The following is a 22,671-nucleotide window of genomic DNA, read 5'->3' as shown; positions in this document are numbered from 1 at the left end:
TTATGTTCTGCAGCACAGGGGAAATCAGTCTTTGGCCAGAGGGGCTTGGGGTGCTGAGTGCATGGCACAGAGCAGGGAAGTACTCCCTGAGTTAGACAAAATGCATCAGAAAACACCTGTAAGAACACATGCTGAAACAGCACTGCTATCAGTACAGGGTGCTGCACTCTTCTGAGCAATACTGAACATGACTATTGAGTTGAGCAACCAAGACCTGTCTAGTTAATTAGAGGCTGAAGAGGCTCTGGTTTATCCACCTGGCCTCTGCTGGGAAGATCCTAGTTTCTGCTGACTGTATTTGCTAGCCAAGTGCTCTTCAGCTTTCTTTTTTCTCTTTAGAATTATGGAAGCCATCTGCCGTGTGAGGACAGGTCTCCATCCTCCCCTCCTGCAACTTCAGGTAGTCTTGCCTGCTTTATGTTAAGAGATTGAATTACCTTCAGCTGTCCTTCAAGATGGATGTTAATTTTTGGTTGAAATGATTGCTGGACTGTGAAAAACATTGCTCAGAGAGGATGTCATGTTTTTCAGCAGATGCTTAACAGATACAATGCCACACTGTCCTGCAAGGTAGTATCCTGAATAAGTAGCTTCACTGAACTAACTGACAGTGGAGAACTTCGACATAACTTATGATGAAATCCAGATTTGAGTGCTGACATAGCTTATAAGCTATTTCACCTAAATGTCATGGAAAGAAACTGGAAACACAGCTTCATTCATGTTAGTCTGGAATTTAGCAATATTCGATTTTTCAAATAACTTCATATTGTCTTTTCCTTAGTCTTTTGAAGTCTTTAGTGTGCTGCTCCTGCTTTGTGTAATTCTGCATTGTTTTACCTTCACTTTGGTGCTGGATATTGTTTGCCACGTATTGTTAGTTGCTCCTTGCTCTCATGTCTTTTTGGTAGCAATGTTAACCATTGAAGTACTGAATAATATGCATTTGTTGATGCTACAATCACAGGAGATGAGCTGGAAAGAACTTCTAACTTATCACTTGGGTATTGCAAAAACAATGTGACAGAGCATCACAATGACAATGGAATATTTCACATACACAATAGAGGAAAAAAAATACCTATTTCCTAACCAGGTTCCACTGTACCTGTTTCCTTTGCAGTGCACTCCCTAAAGCCAGCTGATGTGAAAGTTGTAGCAGCCCTTGGGGATTCTTTGACGGTGAGAAGAAAGTGTTTTTACTGTTCTCCTGGTAAAACTATAAACATGTGCCTGCTCCAGTGGAGAGGAAATAGCTGTGGTACCCAGAACCAAAGATCTGTTGATTCATGGATTATAATAGATCTAGCAGCCAGATTAAGAAAGAAGGTGTCAGTCTTCCAATGCTCCATTTCCTCCACACATGTATTCACATGCTTTTGAACTCGAGCAAAAACACAGGCGCCTTTAAAGAGTTGCCTAGGTATTCTGCTGGCTTGGAGGCAGAAGAGAGCAGATATTGTTGAAATTAATGGGATATAGCACAAGGCTTAGGTTACTGTGCTTTTCAAAGTTTTTTTCTGCATAAGAATCAACTGATGAGCCTTTTTTTCAGCCTCGGTTCTTTCAGGAACAGAATGCTGCTAAATGGTTTTGGATAATAGCATTTTAATAATTTTAGCATTAATGAAATAAAGAAGTATGGTGTGAGAGCCCTCTGACTAAATGCCCTCCAAAAGATATTCAGTCATTTTATTGTGCCTGTTTTAACTCTTAACTGGCTTCTTGATCATAATATAATTCTTGCTGCTGATGATTATTTTTGGTGGTCAAGAAGGAATATGTTTCAAAATCCAGACATCTTATATTACAGTTACGCCTTTCATATTGGTCAAAGATTGAAATCCTACAACTAGTCAAAGGAAACACTAGACAGAAAGATGTAATGGGAGCATAGGTTTCTCTGAATCTGAGCCTTAACAACAAACACATTGTGTGTACAAACCGTGAGCCCTTTACAACTCTCTGGCAGACATGGTGCTACAACTCCTACACGCAGGAGGCTACTGAAATAAATAGAAGCATTTTGATGTAAACCTGCAGTATTAATAAAAGAAATACATTCTGTATATGGTCATGGTTGCTGCATTTTAATATCTAGGGCCCTGCAGTGTTTCTTCTTCTAAGTATAGACTGTAGGCTCTGGGAATAGAATCAGCTTTCATAGAACATGCAATGGTGTATTGCTGTCTTAGAGCTGCACTTGGCTCGTACATAGTTATTCTGAGCACCAATCTCCATTTATTTCAAGGAAGTTTATACATAGAAGGAAATGTAGTGTTGTGGTTTAATCTAAGGTAGCAGCAAATAGGCTGCTTAGTACTGTACTCAAGTACTAACATGCACCTAGATTTAGAATGAAATTATACAATCACAGCTGTCAGGAACTCTGCTGATGAATTCTATTTTATGAGGGGTGTAGTTGCTAGCTTGCCTCCTTCTTTGGGGTAAGTGTAGAGAGTGCTTCCTCCTTGCTCCTGTTCTGCCGTAAATCTTTCAATTTAGCACAATGGTTTTCAAACTGGTATGTATGAATTATGGTGCTCTGTTCTGATACATGCTTCTTTTCTCTGCTGAGTTCATGTAGTGTTTCATATCATTAGCCATTTTGTGTGTTTGATTGAGATGTTTTCATCACTGTTGACTAATGCAACTGTAAAAGAGTTATTTGGCTCATGTAGACCCATGTCTTTGTTCCACAGCTCCATCATACATTTTGTGTCATGTATACAATGTGATTCTTTTAAATAATTTTGAAAGGTATTGTTGTATCCTTCAGGATAAAGGTTTGGAAAAAGTCTGGCACATTTTAAAGCTTTGGAAGACATCCACTCAATTAAACAGTAAATTAAAAAACTATGTAATTCTGTTTAAATTAGTAAATTGTATTTGTTTATGTACTTGTACTACTAGTTACTATTGCATTAGTAATTGTGCTTTAATTTCATTTGGTTAATGAAAAACAATGTCCAGGCTGGTTCAGGAATTGCCTCAGATACCCTCCAGGATGTGGTCACTCAATACCGGGGACTGTCTTGGAGGTAAGTCCTCAGCCAAGGTGATGAAGAGATGTGTTTTTGGTCTTTCAGCTGTCAGAAAGCTGAAAAAAAGGTTACTTCTCAGGGTAGCACTTCTTGAAGGTGTATCAAGATTTTGTCATAAGGGGAGCTTTACAGAAAACGTTTTCAACAATTTAAGCAAGCTTTTTGATCTCTCTCATGCTTTCATTTTTGGCTGCCTGCAACAGTTTGTATTTATATGTTGGGATGTCAGGTTGGAAATCTACAAAACAAGTCAGAACTGGTTGGTTTTAGGACTTCTCAAAGTTTTCTATTTCTGAACTTTTGTAGTGTCATGGAAAATAGTTTGTTTGGCCAGAGAGCTTTTGCCACATATAGCAACACACAGTCATAGAAGACTAAATTGTTTTGCTGTTGATATTGACTGAAGCAGTTCTGTGTAAGCTGGAGCGTGGCCTCAGTATGTCCTGTCAGCACAGAAGCTGGAGAAATATATCCCTGTGCAGAAAGCAGGAGGAGTGAGGAGCTACTGCTGAAGTTCTCTTGTCACTCAAGGGTTGTCTGTGTTTGGTGTTCCCTTAGAGGGGCTTCATGAGGCTGGAGTGGGCCTCAAAGATGACCTTCTAGTCTGCAGTACTTAAGTATGAATTAAGCATTTGAGTATTAAGCTATGTCAGACATTTTTCTGTCACTTGATAAAAGATTGACTGTACCCCTGTACATCTGCAAGAGCAGTAAATCTTTCTGACAAGCATCTCCACCACTGAAACCTTACCTGTTCTCCCCAATAGCACTTCCACTTCTGCTGTCTCCATGGATTCTGATAGAATGATAGTTACCAAATTAATAACCCTTTGCTTTTCCCCATGATGTGTGGCAGATTTTCACTTTGTTTGTTGCTTGTGTCCAGATAAGAGGTGACTGAGTGGGATTTTTCTTTCTCATTTTAGTATCGGAGGAGATGAATCGTTGGAGAATGTGACTACTCTACCTAGTAAGTAAATGCTTTGCTAGATATAAATGGCAAGATTGACGAGATGCAGGGGACTAATTTCTGATAGATTTATAGAGAGCTTATAAGTATCTCAAAGCTGCTTAATGTAATTAACAAGAACCTTTACAAGAAACAGTATGCTACAATTAAAAAATAAAAGGTTGCCTTCATCAGCGAAGATGAGAACAGATAGAAATTCCCTTACTTTCTTTTCCCTCTCCCTTTTCAATTCTTTGGTGAGTATTATTTGAATTTTTAAATAACCTTGCTATGTCCTTGGTCATGACGTACTTAACATTTGCTTTTAATAAATATTGTATCACAATTTTCCAAAAGAAATATTTGCATAGGGTAGGCCTCTTTGGTAAATAAAGCTGCCTACTCATACATGTAACCTGAAGGGAATAATTTTAAATTTCTCTTCACTGAAACTTGCAACTTTACATAGCTCAGGCTATTGCTAATGTAGAGCTACATGACTTTCAGTTTGGATCAGCTGTAGTAATAAACTTCCATTAGAAGAGGGCCAGTAAACTGTTCTTTTGTGTGTTGACCATTATTTTAAGCAGAATGTAACAGGAATATAATTGGAATAAGCAATTAATTGATTCATTGAGTCCCATTACATTTGATAAAAGCCCTCACTAAAATGTGGTTAAACTCGGTCTTTGAGATTGAAGTAGATTTTATAGTTTACAATGTGGCCATGTTCACTCTCAGCTGTAAGTTACTCTGCCAACTTCCTTTTGGAAACTACTATGGAGAACGTGGTGTAACTTAATCAGAGCCATGCACCTGAGGCTTTGTTCTTTACATTTGTCAGTAGTATGAGATTTTGCACAGCAGTGAAGCAGACCCAGATGCTTCAGCTGAAAACCAGCTGCGGCTTGGCGGAAGGACCCTTAACACTCACTTCACAAAGTCAACATCATGTGACTGATAATTTTGTTTTAGGCTTTAACCACTACAAAATGAGAGAGAACTGTACACTGTACTCCCTAATTCTGCTCATCTTATCTGCTGGTGCCAGTGCAGGGCACTGCAAGCACGCTGCTGTCTGAGTCACTGCAGTGGTGACCCCTCTCCCCACCGCTTGGTGAATCCATCAAAGTTGACCAGCAGCAGCTGTCCTGTCAGAGAGCAAAACTGTGTCAGTGCTGTTGTGTTCTTTTAGTCCCTGCAGGCAGGGAACAGCTGGAATCTTTTTGCCTTCATAGTCACCTCTGTTTTTCAGACATCTTTCGAGAGTTCAATGTTATGATCACGGGCTACTCAACCGGTATCGGGAATGAGAATGATTCCAATGCATTCCTTAACCAGGCAGTTCCTGGAGCACTGGCTGAGTATGTAGCTTTTTGTTTTACATTTGCAGGTGATGGATGCTTCATCTAATTGCCTTTCAACTGTCTCATGTGCTGTCACAACTTGCTCTGAAGAGCAAGCAGAACCAGTTGAGTTAGAGTGGAAATTGGCTCAAAACATGTTAAACGTATGGGTTTATTTCATAGCTGAGCTTTCAAATGAAACTAACTGTCCTCCTTATGAAATTCACAAACAAGAAACTGGCAGAAACAGTTGGGAGGTTTCTACTCTTCCTGTTCAACATCTATTCATTTATCTATTTATCAGTCAGTAAATCTCTGAGAAAGTGAATGATTTTATAAATTAAGCATGTAATGAATTGATAAGAGAACCTAGGAGTAAAACAGATGAAGTCTTATGTAATTCTGGCCTCAGGTTTCTGGATAAGCAAGCAGGAAAGGACAGGAGAGAGATGGGGAAAAACCCAGTCTAGAATCTTAAGAAAAGAGGATTACTAATGGTCATCCATGGGTTTTGGTGCATTGCAGACCTGGTGCAGTTGGAGCCAGTTCTGCCAATGTAATAGGGATTATAATGCATTGCAGTCACCTGAATTTGGCTCTTTGCTTTTAGTCACACCTGGGAAGCTGCATGAGTTGAGCTTTGCTGTATTGCTTATCCTAGAAATCCCTGGATACTTATTCAAAGTCAGTGCTGTTTAATTAACAAAGCAGATGGCTGCTTGAATTCAGTCATACTTTGGGCACAGAATCTGGCAGACCATGCCTGGATTTGACATTGTGAGTTGCTATTACACAGACCTTAATTTGTTTGTTTAAAGAAAAATTCATCTTGCTTCCCAAAGGAGTCTTGGAAGTGAACTTCAGAAGCCAAGAGAGGTGTTTGTGTTTGCTGTATCTAAGCAAAGATTATTAGGATTTATCAGGTTATTTTATTGCGCTCCTGTAGGCCCTGTGTAACTTCTGATTCATTCTGGTAATCTCAGTAAATACTTGGATTTCCTGGCAGAAATAGGTTGCTAGGTCCCCTGCTATATCCTACAGCCCCCACAGAACAGAGAGAAGGCATTTTTTATCTGGTGATGAACGAATGTAACTGTGTAAGTCAGTGAAATGTGCTTCAGCCATCAGTGAGAATTTATTAACATACTCCATGCAGCATGTATCCACATTACCTCCAGTTTTCGCTTGTTGCATGAAAGTATGAGAGAGGTGCCTGTCTCATATTCTTTATCAGCTAAATCCCAAAAAGGTTTAGTGGGAGGACTTGAAGCAGGATACACAACCGCTTGAGTCACCATTATGACTTAGGGCAGCTTGTATCAGCAGCTGAGGCATTGCTATTAAACAGCTATTTGTTAGCTGTCTGAAATGAGTTGATGGATGCTAGTCTAATGAAAATTGCCTATTTCATCGATACCAATTAGTCTTCTCTCTTCCCCTGCAAGTGACTGGGCTGGATAAACATGATGAAATTGAGCTGTCTTTGTTTTGTAACCATGTTTTGTAAATGTTCAGCAAGGAGACAGAGACAACAATCATGCCAGATTTCTGCTTGTCTTCTGTTGTTTCTCTGTCTCATAACTCTCTGCAGAAAGTTGTGCAAAAGTAAAGTCCTGTAAAATACTATTCTTGAGCTCTCAAACACTTCTTTTGGGGCTCTGTCCTATAATGTTTTGGTTCTTGATGTAGCTGAGAAGATGAATTCTTCCTAGTCAAGTACTGAAATGTATTGCAACATAAGGAAATGTTTCTCCTGCTTTAGATATTTGACCTGGAATGATGATGCAATTCAACATTTATTCTTCATCAGCCAAAACCATCCATTTTTCAGTGATTCACAGGGCAAAAAACGTCCACTAGCTAATGCTGGTATTTAAGAATTGTTACCTGGTCTGCCTTGCTTTATGGTTATCTGGAAAGTGCTTTCCAGAGGTGCTGGGACATTTCTGAAATCAGATTTTTTTGCAGCCTTACCAGCTTATAGAAACCAGGTGTAAGGGTTTCTTAAACTTAAATTCATGGCTGCTTTGAAGAGCTCTTCATTGAACTAGATGAAAATGTAGTAATGTAGGTCTCATACAGCAAAATGTTCCTAAACCTATCTGCATTAATTGCCAACATGATAGAGTTAAGGATAGATCTGAGTAATGTTGCTGAAGCAGAGCCTGGCTGCGGTCTCTAATTTCATGTGGAAACAAAAAAGAAGGTTAAGAATTTAAGAGTAAGAGGAGAAAACAGGTGACAGGAATTGTGAATATCTGTATTTCCCATTAGCAAACTGTTTCCATTGGTCAAGATCTAAATTTGGTTGAAACTGCAGTTCAAGGATGGATCATTGCTGGCACTACTTCATTCAAGATGTTATTGGATCTTGCTGACTGCATTGGCTCAGGATGCATCAGCACCTCACTGACTGTATGAGAAATCAAATATGTTGTGGACCATCAGATCAATAAGTGGAGTTTTCCTCTGTGTCAGTATTGCAGATGATGTCTAGCTAAGGGGTTTCCACAGTAAGAGCAGAAGGAAACTGTGACCACTTGTGGGTTGTGATAGATATAAATAAGTAGGTTATGACATTGGACAAGGGTAATGGTGATAAGAACTACTACATGCACACAGTGCACAAGCAGATGTATGACAGGGCTCATTCCTCAGCAGCTGCTCCCATGCCAGTGTTAGATCAATATTCAGCTGGACAGGGGTGGTGAGAGACCTCTCTTTTTCCTACAGTAAACAAAACCTTGCAAAGGGGAGCTAAACTCTGGTTGCCATACAAAGCAAGTGTCATGCTTATTAATGTCAGCTGATAGGCTCCCAGAAATGACAGACAGCCAGTGTCTCTAACAAGAGCCTGGAGGGAGATGCAGCTCATTCTGAACCACAGACCTGCCTGGAAGGTCACTGCTTTCTGACCCCATTCTCTTCTCTTCCCTGTGCATTTTTGAAGACCAGTCTGTCAGGGCAAATAAAGCTGAAGCACTCAACCTAGGTAGCACAAAACTTATTGCACTTTAGATTATCTATCTATCTATCTATCTATCTATCTATCTATCTATCTATCTATCTATCTATCTATCCTATCTGTGTGTGTATATATATATATGTGTACAGAAAAAAGAGAAAGAGAGTACTCACATGGCTTTTGGAAAACAGCAAGGTTGTCATCTTAATTTGTCTGAGTAACCTTGAAGGTTTCTTGGATTTTTAATTACCCTGGAAAAGTTGTGTACGCATAGTGTATAGTTATGTGCTGTAGGTGCAAGCTCCAAAAATGAGGAGGGTGTGCACAGTGAGCTCTGAAACCTACATTTTTCAGGGACATGTTGCTCAAGAGGTCAGCTAAGGTTTGGGACTGGGGATTCCTGTGTTTTAGTCTACAAGGAATAGGTTGATAGCAGCCTGGCTCTACAGAGGCCCTCAGCTTACAACTGTTGCCATATTTGGCTTTTCAGCTGTTTTAGGTGCTAAGCACTGTTATGGGAGCTGAACTTACAGTTCCAGATTATTGCTGAACTTGAGTGAAATCTGTATTCATCAATAATATAATATAATCAAGTTTGATTTGATGTTGATTTTATTTCCAAGATGTGAACCTGTAATCTGATCACAGCAACATGAGTATTGTACTGTGTCCTCACTCAGCCTTTCTGATATCTGTCAACTTGATTTAAGATGTCTGAAGCATGGCCATGTTGATCTCTCAATGCGGGTGTTACTTTCACTCACTAGTTCTCCTTCTTTCCAGGCACTTGCCAGCCCAAGCGAGAAGTCTTGTGAGTCTTATGAAAACTGATCAGGTAAGTAGTCTGGGATCCCTTCAAATTTACAGCATGAATAGGCGTTGCTTCACACAGCAGATGCACCTGCAATGACACCATGTGCATCTCACAAAGGTAAAGAAATTCAGACTCATTAGTTTCTTCTTTATTGCACAGAGAATTGACTTCAGTGCTGACTGGAAGCTCATAACAGTGCACATTGGAGCCAACGACCTGTGCATCTATTGCAAAGACCCTGTGAGTAGTGACACTGGTTATCTCCAGCTGTGCTGTCACTGCAGAAACACCTCAAGGGAAATCATAAAGCCTTCACAGAGATAACATGAGTTATACGTGGGCTGCTGTGTGTTTTGACAGGGGTTGTTGCTGGCAATACCCTGATATAAAAAGTTACCAGCAGCAGAGTAGGATGGTTTTGTTTTCTCTGGCTTACTCCAGGATGAGAACCACTGCTTTGGCTACTGTTTTTTGACCGTAAGCAAAAAAGGGAAGGGAAGAAATGTCTCACTCCTCTGATGTGGTAACTGCTCTGCTCTAGCTTGGCCTCTTTAGGCATCCAAGAATGGCAGTGGTAGTTCAAAGGGGTGCCGCCCTGCAATTGTCATCACACCATAACTCACAGTGTGGGGAGGTGCTAGGACTGCTGAGGTGTATATGTGAGGGGAGTTGCTGCAGTCTTATTTGAATGTTATGCTTCTCTGGATTGTGGAGAAGCCTTTAGGGCTGCCATAAGGAGGTCATGGGAGCTGAGTGGGCAGGCGGCAGGGAGAGGCCACCTTTCACTGCCATCTCTCACTCTCTTGCCTTTAATATGCTCACTTCTTATGAGCATTTTCAATTCTCCTGCAACCCCTTGTGCTTGAGAAATGTGCTTCTTCTACAGGAGCCTTGCTAGGCTTCTTTGCTGCTGCTGCTGCCAAGTTTTATAGCCTTATTTATAGCTATGACCTTGACTAGCAATGATTTCACGTAATTTTATGAGAGCTTATCAGCTGGCTGTGAGCATGCTTGTGGCTGCTTGGTTTATGCTGTTCAGCATGCATTCAGATTGGGTTCCTTCCTGCATTTTTACATGAAGGGCCCAGTGGATTTGGGTTAAATATGCTGCTACTCAACAAGATTTATTTTAAATCCAAAATTTCACCGAGCCTCCCTATGTTTTGGATTAATTGCTATGTTAGAGTCCCCAGTATCTAGAAAGAAGCAAGAACATTCTACTGACCACAGTGTTGTAGGGCAGAAAAGGAAGTGAATTAATGTGATTCTCCAGCCTCCCAACCTAAATTCCTTGTGTCTCCATTTGACAGTAATCTCTTCTGTTTCTATCAGGATCACTACTCAGCTGGGAATTACATCAAAAGGATTCAAGAAACTCTTGATATTCTGCACAAGGAGGCAAGTACTGTGAAATTATCCCAGCATTCTAGCTCACACTGAGACATGACTGACTGATGCTAGCTCTTCTGTTTGTTTGATTTTTTTGGTTTTTTTTTTGTTTTTTTTTTGTTTTTTATTTTTTTTTTTATTTTTTTTTTGCATTCTGGTACAAAACATACAAAAAAATTTCTTTTGTCTTGTCTATCTGCAGTAGTGAGATGCAGTCTGAAATGACAGATAGTAAAATTGAGCTATGGTGTGGGGAAAAAAAAATCAAAAGCTGATTTGGGGGAGTTTATTGCTTTTTCAATCTTAAATTTTTTATCCTTCCAGTGGTGAAGAAAGGGAAGTGGTGTCAAATAACTGGACTTTGGGGTAAAATAAATGCACTGTGGGCTGTGTAACCAGTCATTTTCTTCTAAACCAAACCTTATCTTTCAGGTTCCAAAAGCTCTAGTGAGTCTGGTTGATGTGGAGGACATCACCGTTCTGCGACAGTTATTTGTGGACCCTTCAGTTCAGTGCCCCACTTACTTGGCAGAGTAAGGCTTGTTTGACTTCTTTTTGTCCTGTTTGTGTTCTAATTTTGTGCTTCTCTCATAATTTGAACTGTTGTTTAAAGGTAGCAGCACAGTCCTGTGGACTTCCTTCCCATGCAGTGCTGACATCACCCTGCCTGATGGCGCTTCCTTCTCTTGGCTTTGACCTGTTTTCCATGTCTAGAACTGGACATAATGTACACCTCAGAGGTTAGGGTTAAAGTTAATGAGACAGAGTTCTTCAAGATGGGGTTGAAGTGCACAAACATTTAGATTTGCAAGCCTTTTTTTGTGATGTTTTTGAGGAGTAGACAGGTTTCCCCTGTTTCAGAGGCTTTAGCGCAATGGGTAATTTGCATTCTTTGCTGACCTTTTAGACAGAGACAAATTCTCTGTCTTGGGAATGCAAAAGGAATTGTTGATTGGAAAGGTGTCAGCTCAGAAGTAAAACAGGCAGTACATTTCAAAATACTATATTTCTAGCCCCAGGGGCTCTGGTGTGCACCTTTGCCAGTCTGCAGGGCCTTTGGATGCCAGGGTGAAATTAATGAAACAAACTACACAGTGTGCACTACTTTGATATATCTGGGTGTGAAACCAAAATTACTTAAAGTAGTATCATTCATGTGCAGTAGAAAATAAAATTAAGGCTTGAAATTACAATAGCAAGGACAATAAGATGTTTTCACAGAAACGCGATTGTACAGATTCCCTTATTACATCCATGTCATGAGGGCATTGCATGACAAAGGGTGGTCTCTGCATTATCAGATGGTTGACTCTCTTTGTTCCTGTTTTCTCCTCTGACCTCCCCCACAGTTATCTGTGTAGCTGTGTTCTCACAGGAGAAGAAAACTCAGAAAATTTCACAATGGTGAGAGACGCCATCAAAGCTTACCAGGTATGACTATTAAAAGTGGTGCAGTTACTTTATTTCCTGTAGAGGTGAGCTCTTGATTACCTAGCAATATGTCATATCTGTTTTTTACCCAAACTATGGACTCAGCAAGAGCTCATTTGATGCTATCAAAACACTATCATGTGACCAAAACTAGCAGCAGAGGTCTTCAGAAAAATGATGTTTCCTAGTAGAGGTTAATTGGTGGGAGTTTAGTCACCAAAACCCTGTCCCTGACAAACAGTTTCAGCATTGTGTTCCAACCTTCTCAGCCCCTTTGCAGCATCTCAGCCTTCTTTTGTCAATGGCTGTGGCTATTTAAGTTCATGAGTAAAACTTCCTTTTGATTCCAGTGCTCTCAGAAAATGCAAACAAAGAAAATAGTTATGATGCAGAGATGTTGAAGTATTGCTGGTGGTTTTTGATGCAGAGCTGTAGTTGAAGTATTGCTGGTGGGTTTTTGTTTCTTGCAGCTTGGCATTCAGAGACTGATAGATTCTGGCAGATATGATACTCATGAAAATTTCACAGTTGTCATCCAGCCTTTCCTTCAAAATCTGAAGGTTCCTCTTGATCAGGTATGATCTAAAGGTGATTTCTGCATTTAAAGGACTAAGGATGGGTATCTTACCTACAGAGACTGTATTCAAAATACTTTCATTTTGTTCTGCTTTTCTTATGAGAAATTGCTGGGTTTTGGTGTAGTACAACAGATTTCTTCATATAGGAAGCAGTTCTTAGTTTTATGTATTGTTCTGTCAATATCAATAGCTGTTTTGGAAAATGAGTCAAAACTTGATTTAAGAGTTGTGTTTGAGTATGTTCTTTGAAGTACAAAAATAACAAAAATATTTTTCTTCCCGAAAATAAAACATGATTAACAAAAGACCAAGTTATTAAGTTGCACTTCTTAAAGCAACATAGCCACATTGATCGATGAGGACTATGGCATCAGCTCCCCTTTGTGCCACATAACTAATTTTTTCTGTGTCTAACAGAAAGGGAACCTTACCTATGATCTCATAGAAGTTTTATGTAGTTCATATGTTGATGTATATCTCAGTTCCTTGAATGGCAAGTTCCAGTAACTGTAAATCTAGGAAAAGACTCAAACTTTCACTAGAGGTGAAACATTTTCATATGTACCTGGAGCTGAGAGGAGTTGGAGCAAAATACTGAGCAGCGATTATTAAGCAAAATATTTCTGAACATTTTTTGTAGTCTCACAAGCATTAGTTCAGATTTTAAGAAGTTCAGGATGTTCTTTCAATTTCTTATCTCACACAACATTCAGATGTTCCTGAACTGAAAACTCTGTCTCTAAATATGGCAAAATATATGATGCAAATTTTGGTAGCAGTCCTCTAAAAAGCAAGTCCAAACACACGGAAAGAAAACTGTTCAAGTTTTGAGGAAGAACTGCTCTGACCAAAAATACTTGTTTCAGTCATGCATGACCCTAATCTCAGTTTTCATGTGACAGACAAATTTCCAAACTCCATTTCCTCCAGATCCTCCAGTACCTGTATTAACCCTGTATTAAAGTACAGGTTTTTTTTAGAAAGGAGACTACTCTGGTGTGCTTTCCACCAAACACTTACTTGCTTCTTGATCCTTTCAAAACTCACAGCTTTGCAGGAGGTGCTGTAGAGCATAATGCTGCATGCCGTTCCAGTTCTAATGACAACAAGGGAGAGGAACTCATTGCAGAACTTGAAGAGGAACTGTACCCATAATTGAAAATTGTGGTTTTACTGCTTCTGGATGGATCTGCCCATGGAGGCAGTTAATCATCTCTAGCTAAGTGTTTCTGGTCGTTCATGGGTGTGCTGAAGTACAGTTTGTGTTGCCAGATAATGAAAGCCTTTCTGCAATAGAGCAGGGAGAGCAAGTAGCATGGATCTCTCTTTGCTAGTTCTGATTTGGCCTCAGCAACTCCAAATTGGAAGTGTGGGGATTTTCTACATTCATATGTCCTTTATGCTTTTATTTGTAGAAAGAGAAACCAGATGTCTCCTACTTTTCTCCTGACTGCTTCCATCCGAGCCAGAAAGGCCATTCTCAGCTTGCCAGGGCTCTGTGGAATGCTGTGGTAAGCTGACAGGTTCTGCATACAGTGAGATCTTCACCTAGACCTGACTGCCATTAAAATATCTCTGAAATAAGCATTGCAATTAAGGCCTGAATAACTCTGGACCTTGGGTTTGTCTCTCCTTAACTAGTTAAATACCCTCTGGCTTTGGCACTGCTCTCTGCCTAGAACCTCTTGTTTCTTAAAGTGTGTGGTGAGGAGAGGGGTGCTCCAAGTGCATGATCACAGTCATTTTGTGACTTCAAATCCTCTTCATCTGTTTTTATGCAAGGCAGAATGGCTCTTAATAAGGATGATGTTTCTATGGGCTGCTATGGGAAACCACCAAATAAAGAATTGTAACTGCATCTGTCAATTTAAAACTGATTACTGAGACGTTTGTTTTAAATCCCTGTGTTGTTAATGTCTCATTAGGAATTAAAGTGGCTTTAATTCAGTTCAGTTTTACTACTTTTGGAAATGAGTTAAGCTCAATAAAGATGAGTCACTAAAGATTGCTTAAGCAAACTCATTTTACTTAGCGATGCAGTGCAGGAGTACCCAGCAGTCAGCAGCAGTATCTTGGATCCAGAATAGTAACTTCCATATACTTTGGATTAATATTTTAACAGCTGACATGATTGCTTGCAATCATCAAGCAGTACCTCTAATTAGATTTGGTATTATCTTCTACATATAAACAACCTTTTGTTGGAGATGCCATCATGCAGCTTAGCTATAAAAAATGGAGGGACTCTTAATGTCTTTTGTGCAAGAGAAGAAAGTTTATGACCTTGCTGTCTGGCAAAATTCCAAGGTACTTCATGTGCCTGCCAAAATCCTCCAGGAGTTTAAACTGAACCACTGTAGCTTTCCACTTCCCATTTTAAGCTTCTTTCTAGAACTGCTCTTTTGTTTTGCAGTTGCCATGTTCTTTCTGAGAAGTAGATGCATTTCAACCTTGGCTGTAAATCTAGGTCTGTAAATACAGGCACCTTTATATAGATTTGAAAGGTATATTTGTGTTGGAGTTTTTTAATTAGAATTGTTTTACAAATTTAAGATGAACTGACAGGGTTAAAAAATAGATTCTTTTGTCTTTGTTTCCAGTTACAGCCTGTGGGCCAGAAAGCTGACTCATTTGATTTCTCAGCTGACATCGTCCTTGGCTGTCCAGCTCAGGTAAACATACCCACATTTTGGAAGTTGGCTGTCAGGAGGCTGTATTGCTTGTGCTTGCTGCAGAGAGCAGGGATTTGGTCTATCTGGAATAAGCTTGCTTCAAGCTTTGTTCTGTTTACCTCGGAGAGAGCAGGTGTTCTCATATACCTGCACTGGTGTCCCATGGCCACTTTGCTGTGCAGTGAATACTGATTGACAAAGTGCTGATTGGTGTGTTTGCAGCTACAGCAGATGTTGTCTTTTGTTGTTTGTGAAGTACAGAGGCAGCTCAAGCAGCAAACAACAGAACATGCTGCATTAATTTTCCCATCAGAATCAATGAGGTTTGGGCACCACAGCAGCTTTGAAAACTCAGAATCTGTCATGTCTTGGATTAGTGTCAAGTTGGCTTTCCTGGCCTGATCCATAAGAGGAATACTTCAGACTCTTTGGAAGCTGCTCCTGCAGTTACACAACAAGCTGCTGAACTTGCAGGACAGTTGCTAGGTACCAGCACGTGGAAATGACTGCTGCAAGCAGCAGTCACTGGCTCCCTTTCTTCAGCAGTTTCAACAAGAAGGCCAAAGAACTGAACAGATCAGGGAGCTGAGTTCTGATTTCTCTTAGGTCTGGAGGCAGACATTCAAGTTATGCAGGAGGCTTTTGTCCATATTGTGTCCATCCTGTCAGACAAGGAAAATCTTCTGAGTTATTAACTAGCATATTTCAGAAGTCCTCTGATTTGCTCAAAGTGATCCTATTTCATTTACCCAGCATTCTTTCCAAGCAGCTTAAATGAACTCAGCAACAACTTCAGTGCCAAATAATGTGGATTTTGTACTTCTTTCCCTTCCTTTACTCTTATTCAAAGATGTTGCTTTTCAGGAGTAGGCAAAGAAAAGTTTTATATCCCTTGAAAAGATATATGGCCATTTTGTTTTGCAGAAATGGCAAGCCTTTAGTAAATCTAAATGCAATGAAAAGGTCATTGATAAAAGTGCCAGTAGCCATGGAAAATTATTTGTTTTGAGGCAAATTTAAGTACCATAAAAACCTGCCTTCTAATTTTAGTGCTTTTAAAGACTTCTTTGTGCAAATGCTGGAGTTTCTCTTGATTGAGGTAAGTGAGCCTCCAGGTGAATTTTTTTAGCCTGTATGATGTGCATGTCTTCCTGAATGCATGCTGCATTAGTAGAGGACAAAAATAACAATGAAATCTCTACAGCCTCCATTGGAGGGAAGAATGAGCTTTTCAGTAAGCAATCTTTCATCTCCCTGCTGCTGACACAGAAGATCTGCCCAGGTTTGTCTAGATTCTACATCAGCTCCTTCTGAATGGAATGGACTAAACTTCTAATAAAGTCTAATCTGGAATGTTAGGAGAGGAAAATATTAAACTGCAATTGGCATCTAGTACATGTAATTTTTGTCCTAAGGTACTAAACACAAAATTTATTAATTTTAAGGAAGAAGCATGGTTTCAAAATCCAGATTCCAATTTTATATTTTAGGCAATTACTTTCTTGGTTATATGATACCTTGATATCACTTGCTATAGTTTGTGCCATATGCTTATTGTCCAATTTCTCTTATTTCTCTTGTTTTGTTTCCTCTTTCTCCAGAACAGTCCCTTCCTGGGAACGTACAGGAATAGCAACTACACACCTGTGGAGCCCACTAGAGAGCCAATAGAGGTAATTGTTGCACATTTTGCTGCATTTTAGGCAAACTGTGTAAAGTTGCATCTCGTCTCTTAACACATAATCCTGAATTTATAGATTATATAAACTATTACCAGTTTTTGGAAAGAGAATTCTATATTGCATTGCATTTTTTATTGTGTAAACGAATGTTTTCCTAAAAACCAAACAAAATTAATTATACTAATGGTGCAATTATATCAAAACTGAAACCAAAGTAAGTAAGCTGGATTGCATAATTAATTCAGATAGCAAGTTTCTCACAGTATGGAGAAGCTATCTTAGAATCCCCAAATAATCTAAGGAATGTTTAGATGTTCTCCTCTGGAGGCACTGTTCTTTGTTACATTCAAGTAAGCTTAACCTGTAGAGGGCAGTCACCTTTGCATATTGGATGTGTGACCCTATACAAAGGTGGTAGGAATCCCATTTTCAAAGGGGCTTCATTTCCACCATGACTGAGCAACTGTCATGAGGCATGTTCAATGAACTGCAGAAACAGATATTGTGTGTAGGACTTGAAGAAATGGAGCAGTTATTTGCTTGGCAGTCAGAACGGACTGGGTTAGTTTGACATGCTTGGGGAGCTCATGACTAACCCAATTACCAAAGTCTTTGTGTGCCATGATGGTCACAAAGAACAGCAGGTATTGTCTTAGCAAGTCATGGATTGCAGGACTGATATGGGATTTTTATCGGTAAAGCTAGAGTTATGCTTTAATAGGTAATTCCCCTGAATCTTAACAGCAGCAGCTTTTGAAGTGATAAAGGAAAGAAATAGAGAGAGAGTAAAGCAACACTTTCTGATCTAAAAATAAGCCTATCTGTCCTTTCTAGCCTCTGCAACCAGACTTAATGGTTGATAGTGGAGCATATTCCAGCATCTTTATAACAGGAACAGATGAATTTGTCATGATGTTTTTTAACAGCAGCCATGCTTTCTGAAGACCACTGGTCAATGTAGTTTTACTCTGGTAGAATTGTGCAGTCACAGAATAATTGAGGTTGGAGGGGATCTCAGGACATCCCAATCCTGATCTGCTTCTAGCAGGGCAGGCCTTTTGATCTGTGTACACAGCTGTCATTGCTCCTGCAAGGGCTGGCCACTGGAGCAATTTTAGTTTTTCCCTTGCTGCCTTCTTGGCTAATATGGTTGCTTGTTACCAAAAAGCAAGGAGAGACATTCATCAGCTCTCTCTGCTGGTGAACTAAGGTGTTCTGCAATGTGTGTTTGATTCAATATCTTCAATTGGTGGAGTTTAGGTGACATAATAACTATTATGTCACCTAAAAGCATATGGTAAGGTACAATTATTTAGAGCCTAACAGTTTTCTTTACTGGAACTTTTAAAGCTTTGAAGTTTTTTCAAATTTTATATTCAGTAAAAGCAAGCAATTTTTGAAAGTTTCTAGGGAAAGAATAGGTTCCTGGCAAAGTACATGGGGAACAATAATGTAATAATAGAATAGATAAGGTTCTTCCAATGTTTGACCACTCTTTCATGAAGAAATTTTTTCTAATATCCAACCTGAACCTTTTCTGGTGCAACTTGAGTCCCTTTGCCCTTGTTCCTTCACTGGTTGCCTGGGAGAAGAGACAGACTCCTGCATTGTCCCGCCTCCTTTCACACAGGGGGAGAGTGATAAGGTCTCCCCTGAGCCTCCTTTTTCCAGGCCAAACAACCCCAGTTCCCTCAACTCCTCTTCTTAGGACTTATGTTCAAACTTTTTACCAGTTAATATAATAATACATTAATAATATAATACATTAGTATAACAGGATAGCTTTGCAGGCAATTATTGATCTTTATTTGCTTTTACATCTGTTATCTTTTGAGACAGAGCAAGACTTCAAACCTGGAGACCCCACCTTGCAGGTCATGGACAAAATTTGTAGGCAGTGGAGAGGGAAATATAGGAAATATAAGATGAAATGTTTTGCCTTTGGAAGAGTTTTATGCTTTGGCTAGAAAATGTCACCAGAAGTAATAATTGTTTGGATAGTGTTCCACAAAGAGGTGTAAAAGACTGTTGAGCTACATAGGCACCAAACTAGGATCTGTGTTTTAACTTGGTTTTGCCCTACACTGTACAACTAAACCATATATGAATTCCACATTATCTTTTAGCTACAAGATGAAACAATTTTGTAACTTCTCATTTCAGAATTGGGGCAGTGAACTGTCGTGTCCTGGTCATACTCCATCCAGTCCTGTCCCAACATCAGGTGAGAAAGAACTCCTAACCTAAAATCATACATAGGAAAAACTTCATCTTTTGTTTCTAAAAGCAGTAAGATGTTGAAATTGCACATCCTAGATGGAAAGTAAACAATAAAAGCTGATATATTTAGCGGCAAAGGGAAGAAGTCAGTCTTGCCATTCTCAGTGAGTTCTGCATGACAGCAGGTATGTCTCTGTGGATAAATGTGATCACATTTATTGTATGCATGTATCTTATACATCATTCATCATACAGCAACGTGGCAGGTTAAAATTGCCCAGGAGGGTTAGTGACTTAGCAAGCTGGAATGTGCTCTGATAAGCAAGTGCTGTGTGCAGTTTGATGATTTTATTGGGAGATATTTAATAGGAAATATTGATCTATGACTCAGACCTGTAAGTCAATTAAAAGAGGTTGAATGTATGCATCTGTAAACATATCTAGTCTGTTTTCATTTTTTACTAAGCTGTTTTAAGTTCCATTTCTTTCCACGTTAGTGTAATGCACTGTTGCAAGCAAAGGCAAGAAGTTACACATTTTTGCCTAGGTGACACACAGAACCTGAAGCTTTTTCTACCTTAAAAGTCTGCAAAAATGCCATCAGATTGGAACCTAAGACTTGCATATTTATTCTATTAGACAGTATTTTGTCAGTTGTTGGTAATCCTGCTTTTATTCTCCTACTGCTTTTTAGTCCATGAGCTACGGCCTGCTGACATCAAAGCCATAGGAGCACTTGGAGATTCCCTGACTGTGAGTACGGCTGGATTCACATGTTTACAATGAGAAGAGCAGTTCTCAATTTCTACCCAGACGTTGTCACATCAGGCATCATCAGATAGAAAGCAAATTGCTTTGGCTTGGCCAAGCAAAACTCATCTACCTGGTTCCCTTTGCAAAGAAATAGCCTGAAGGGATATGAGTGACACTGGCAATTGTGTAATCCAGTAATGAATAGTTCAGGCCAGAACTGAAATGGGATCCCATTCTCTATTCCATACAGTTTATCCAAGTGTTTTTGAAAAGGGAAGTGTCTGTCTTATAGGATTAGTCTCATCTGACATGAAAAAAAAAAGAAGTGAAAGCAGTTGATATTTTTGGAGCAAGAAGACATTTTGCTGAAAACTCCCATGGAAATAATTGACTGCAAAATGAAGTGCTTCCCACTTGAGATAATTCTGATACTTCTGTATTTCAGAGTTTTGCTTTCAGATTTTGCTTCTTGGGTTGCCTTCCTAGATATCTTCCAGTTACAGCTCTGATGTATTTCAAGTACTAAGAAATGGAGGTTTAAAACAAAAAGTAGGCACAAAAAAAACCCAGAAAGGCCCCAGAGAGGAATAGCAGGGAATACTGCAGATCTGCACTGAAGTTTTCTGAGAAAAAGTTCTGGAATTACACAGCCCTGCAGAATTGTTCTGGCATGGGATGAAAGCAAACATTTGCGTCAACAGTTTCCATGAATTTTAACTCCTGAACTAAACCAGTGCTCATTCTAGCAGCTTCTGTTCCTGTTGAGTTCAGAGGGATTTGAAGGGTCTGAAGCCCTTAAATGATCAGGCTTATCCTACAAGCAGGTGTGCATGTCTTCATTATGCATCATGCACCTTCTCATTAGCTCTGAACCTGATTTTGCTTGACCTGATGTAATCCTGGCTTTCCCTCTGCTGCCAAGCTTTGAGCTTTTTTTAGAAGAAATCAGTAAAGCCTTACAAGTCTCCCTCCTATCCATTGCCATGACTCTTAAAATTATTTGTTTTATTTCCTCCCCTGTGCACTAGCACATATATCTTATTTTTAAAATATTAGTTCTTTTAATATATGAAATATCTCTGAAAGCCCTAGTCATAGGGGCCAGGTTATGATGCTTGAGGTGTCTGTCTCAAGAACTGAGCAAGGCAGGTTCTCATGATGCCATTATTCATGCAGCTCCTACCAGTTGCCACTGCCACAGCAAGGTGTGTTTGGGAGTTTTATTGAGTGATTTATTTGGGGGGGGGAGGGGACAGAAAAAGTGGCAGAGTGTTTCCCACATGTGTGCACACACTCACACCTCCCACAGCAGCCTCATGCACTTTGTGCAGGGTAACCATCCTTGGCACAGGGGGACTGCAGCAGCAAGGCCCCCCAAGGCATGGATTGTCCTCCTGGTACTCCTCACAAGATCCCTGAATGCAGCCAGTGTTTATGGCTGAACTGGTGCCATGGCTTTTTGAAGAATACAGAAGTTGGTGAGACCACTGAAAAACTCTAAAGCTGCAGAAGAACCCCTTCTCATGTTTGCTGCCCTGAATGAGAGTCACGGTACTGACCTTGCTAGAGGTCTGTCCCCATCCTGTGAGCAACCCAAATTCAGCACAGAGGTCTTATGTATTTATTTAATTTTGAAGGATATGAAAGTTCACAGTACAGGAAGAAAGGCTGTCTCAATCTAGATACGGTTGGAGATTAGTGAAACATTGAACAATTTGTTAATGTCACTGGTTAGAATTCATCTGTCTGTCTTCTCTAGCACCAAGGAGTAGACACACCAACGTGCTTATCTCTAGTGGCAAAAAAAATCCTGTCTACACCTCATCAAGTCTGTGTGTTAAGTAGCAGACTGGATCCAGGAGAGGAAAAATGGATTGTACACCAAAGATTTGTTTTCTTGGCAGATTAAAAAGCAGCTTCTCTGATTTATGTACAGCTAAAACTGGATGGGGATTTTTCATCAGTGTTTGGGGCTTTTTTCCTGGATTAGTAAGTCTCTCAAAATCATCTTTCTTCACGAAATGCCAGGATGAAACATTTTCCATCAGAAAAAAATCCAAACAAATACAAAGCCGTTGATGTTAGTCTCATGGTCCCATTGGGTTGCTAAAACTGTATGATTAGCAGCTTTAAAGCCTTATGTCCTTGACTTTACAATCTGACATCCTCTGGCTGGACTACATCTCTGGTGCTCCATGGTCTGTTATCTAGATATGAGGGGAAATACAGAAAACTGGAGTATGGGAGATGCAGGGCTGCCCACAGGCCAGAGTGTGGTGGTGAATAAGGACACAGACCACTTATGCTAAAGCTGGGATGTTGCAAAAGCTTGGCTGAATGCAGAGTAATGCTAAAAGAATGTTTCGGCACTTTCAAAACATGATGTCTATCTTACCTAAACTCATAGGGCTTTTTTTCTTTTAGTATTTTATCAATTGTTATTTCCATCTTTCCCAGACTGCAGTAGGAGCCAAAGTACCAGACCTACAAACAGACTGGAGGGGACTCTCCTGGAGGTGAGTGAAAATGCTCTTTTTTTAAAATCTGTTTTTGTCCACGCAGTTAAAAGTGTGGGTCACCTGGCTGTGTAATTACATCTTTGTATATGTAAATTCAGGGGAAGGATGCTGACAGCAAGTATTGCTTGGTAAGGATTGGAAGAGTCAGAGCTGGAAGAGAATAGATAGGAGTGATTCCTGGGAGGGTGGGTGGGTTGTATTTGTTTTTGTGGGCTTTTTCTTGCTTCTATTTTTCTTTTCTTTTCCTTTTTTTTTTTTTTTTTTTTTTTTGTGTGTATGTGTTAACCCAGCCTGATTGCTACAAGCGTG

At 39.8% G+C, this 22,671-nt stretch overlaps 1 protein-coding gene across 1 annotated transcript in view; it reads left to right on the top strand.

Moving 5' to 3' along the window:
- The window catches only part of PLB1 (phospholipase B1), a 77,834-nt gene that overhangs the window by 38,359 nt on the left and 16,804 nt on the right, over window positions 1-22,671 (top strand). Inside the window, exons 32-48 of the mRNA XM_058020692.1 lie at window positions 340-400; window positions 1,124-1,182; window positions 2,974-3,041; window positions 3,971-4,014; window positions 5,249-5,357; window positions 9,088-9,139; window positions 9,278-9,358; window positions 10,451-10,516; window positions 10,940-11,040; window positions 11,857-11,938; window positions 12,409-12,513; window positions 13,932-14,027; window positions 15,117-15,188; window positions 16,790-16,861; window positions 19,034-19,094; window positions 19,785-19,843; window positions 22,301-22,359. Coding sequence (XP_057876675.1) covers window positions 340-400; window positions 1,124-1,182; window positions 2,974-3,041; window positions 3,971-4,014; window positions 5,249-5,357; window positions 9,088-9,139; window positions 9,278-9,358; window positions 10,451-10,516; window positions 10,940-11,040; window positions 11,857-11,938; window positions 12,409-12,513; window positions 13,932-14,027; window positions 15,117-15,188; window positions 16,790-16,861; window positions 19,034-19,094; window positions 19,785-19,843; window positions 22,301-22,359 — 1,247 coding nt within the window. The remainder of the gene's footprint in view (window positions 1-339; window positions 401-1,123; window positions 1,183-2,973; window positions 3,042-3,970; window positions 4,015-5,248; window positions 5,358-9,087; window positions 9,140-9,277; window positions 9,359-10,450; window positions 10,517-10,939; window positions 11,041-11,856; window positions 11,939-12,408; window positions 12,514-13,931; window positions 14,028-15,116; window positions 15,189-16,789; window positions 16,862-19,033; window positions 19,095-19,784; window positions 19,844-22,300; window positions 22,360-22,671) is intronic.

This window comes from Melospiza georgiana, chromosome 3 (genome assembly GCF_028018845.1).
Source record: "Melospiza georgiana isolate bMelGeo1 chromosome 3, bMelGeo1.pri, whole genome shotgun sequence".
NCBI lineage: Eukaryota > Metazoa > Chordata > Aves > Passeriformes > Passerellidae > Melospiza > Melospiza georgiana.
This window is presented reverse-complemented; position numbering and strand designations above follow the sequence as displayed.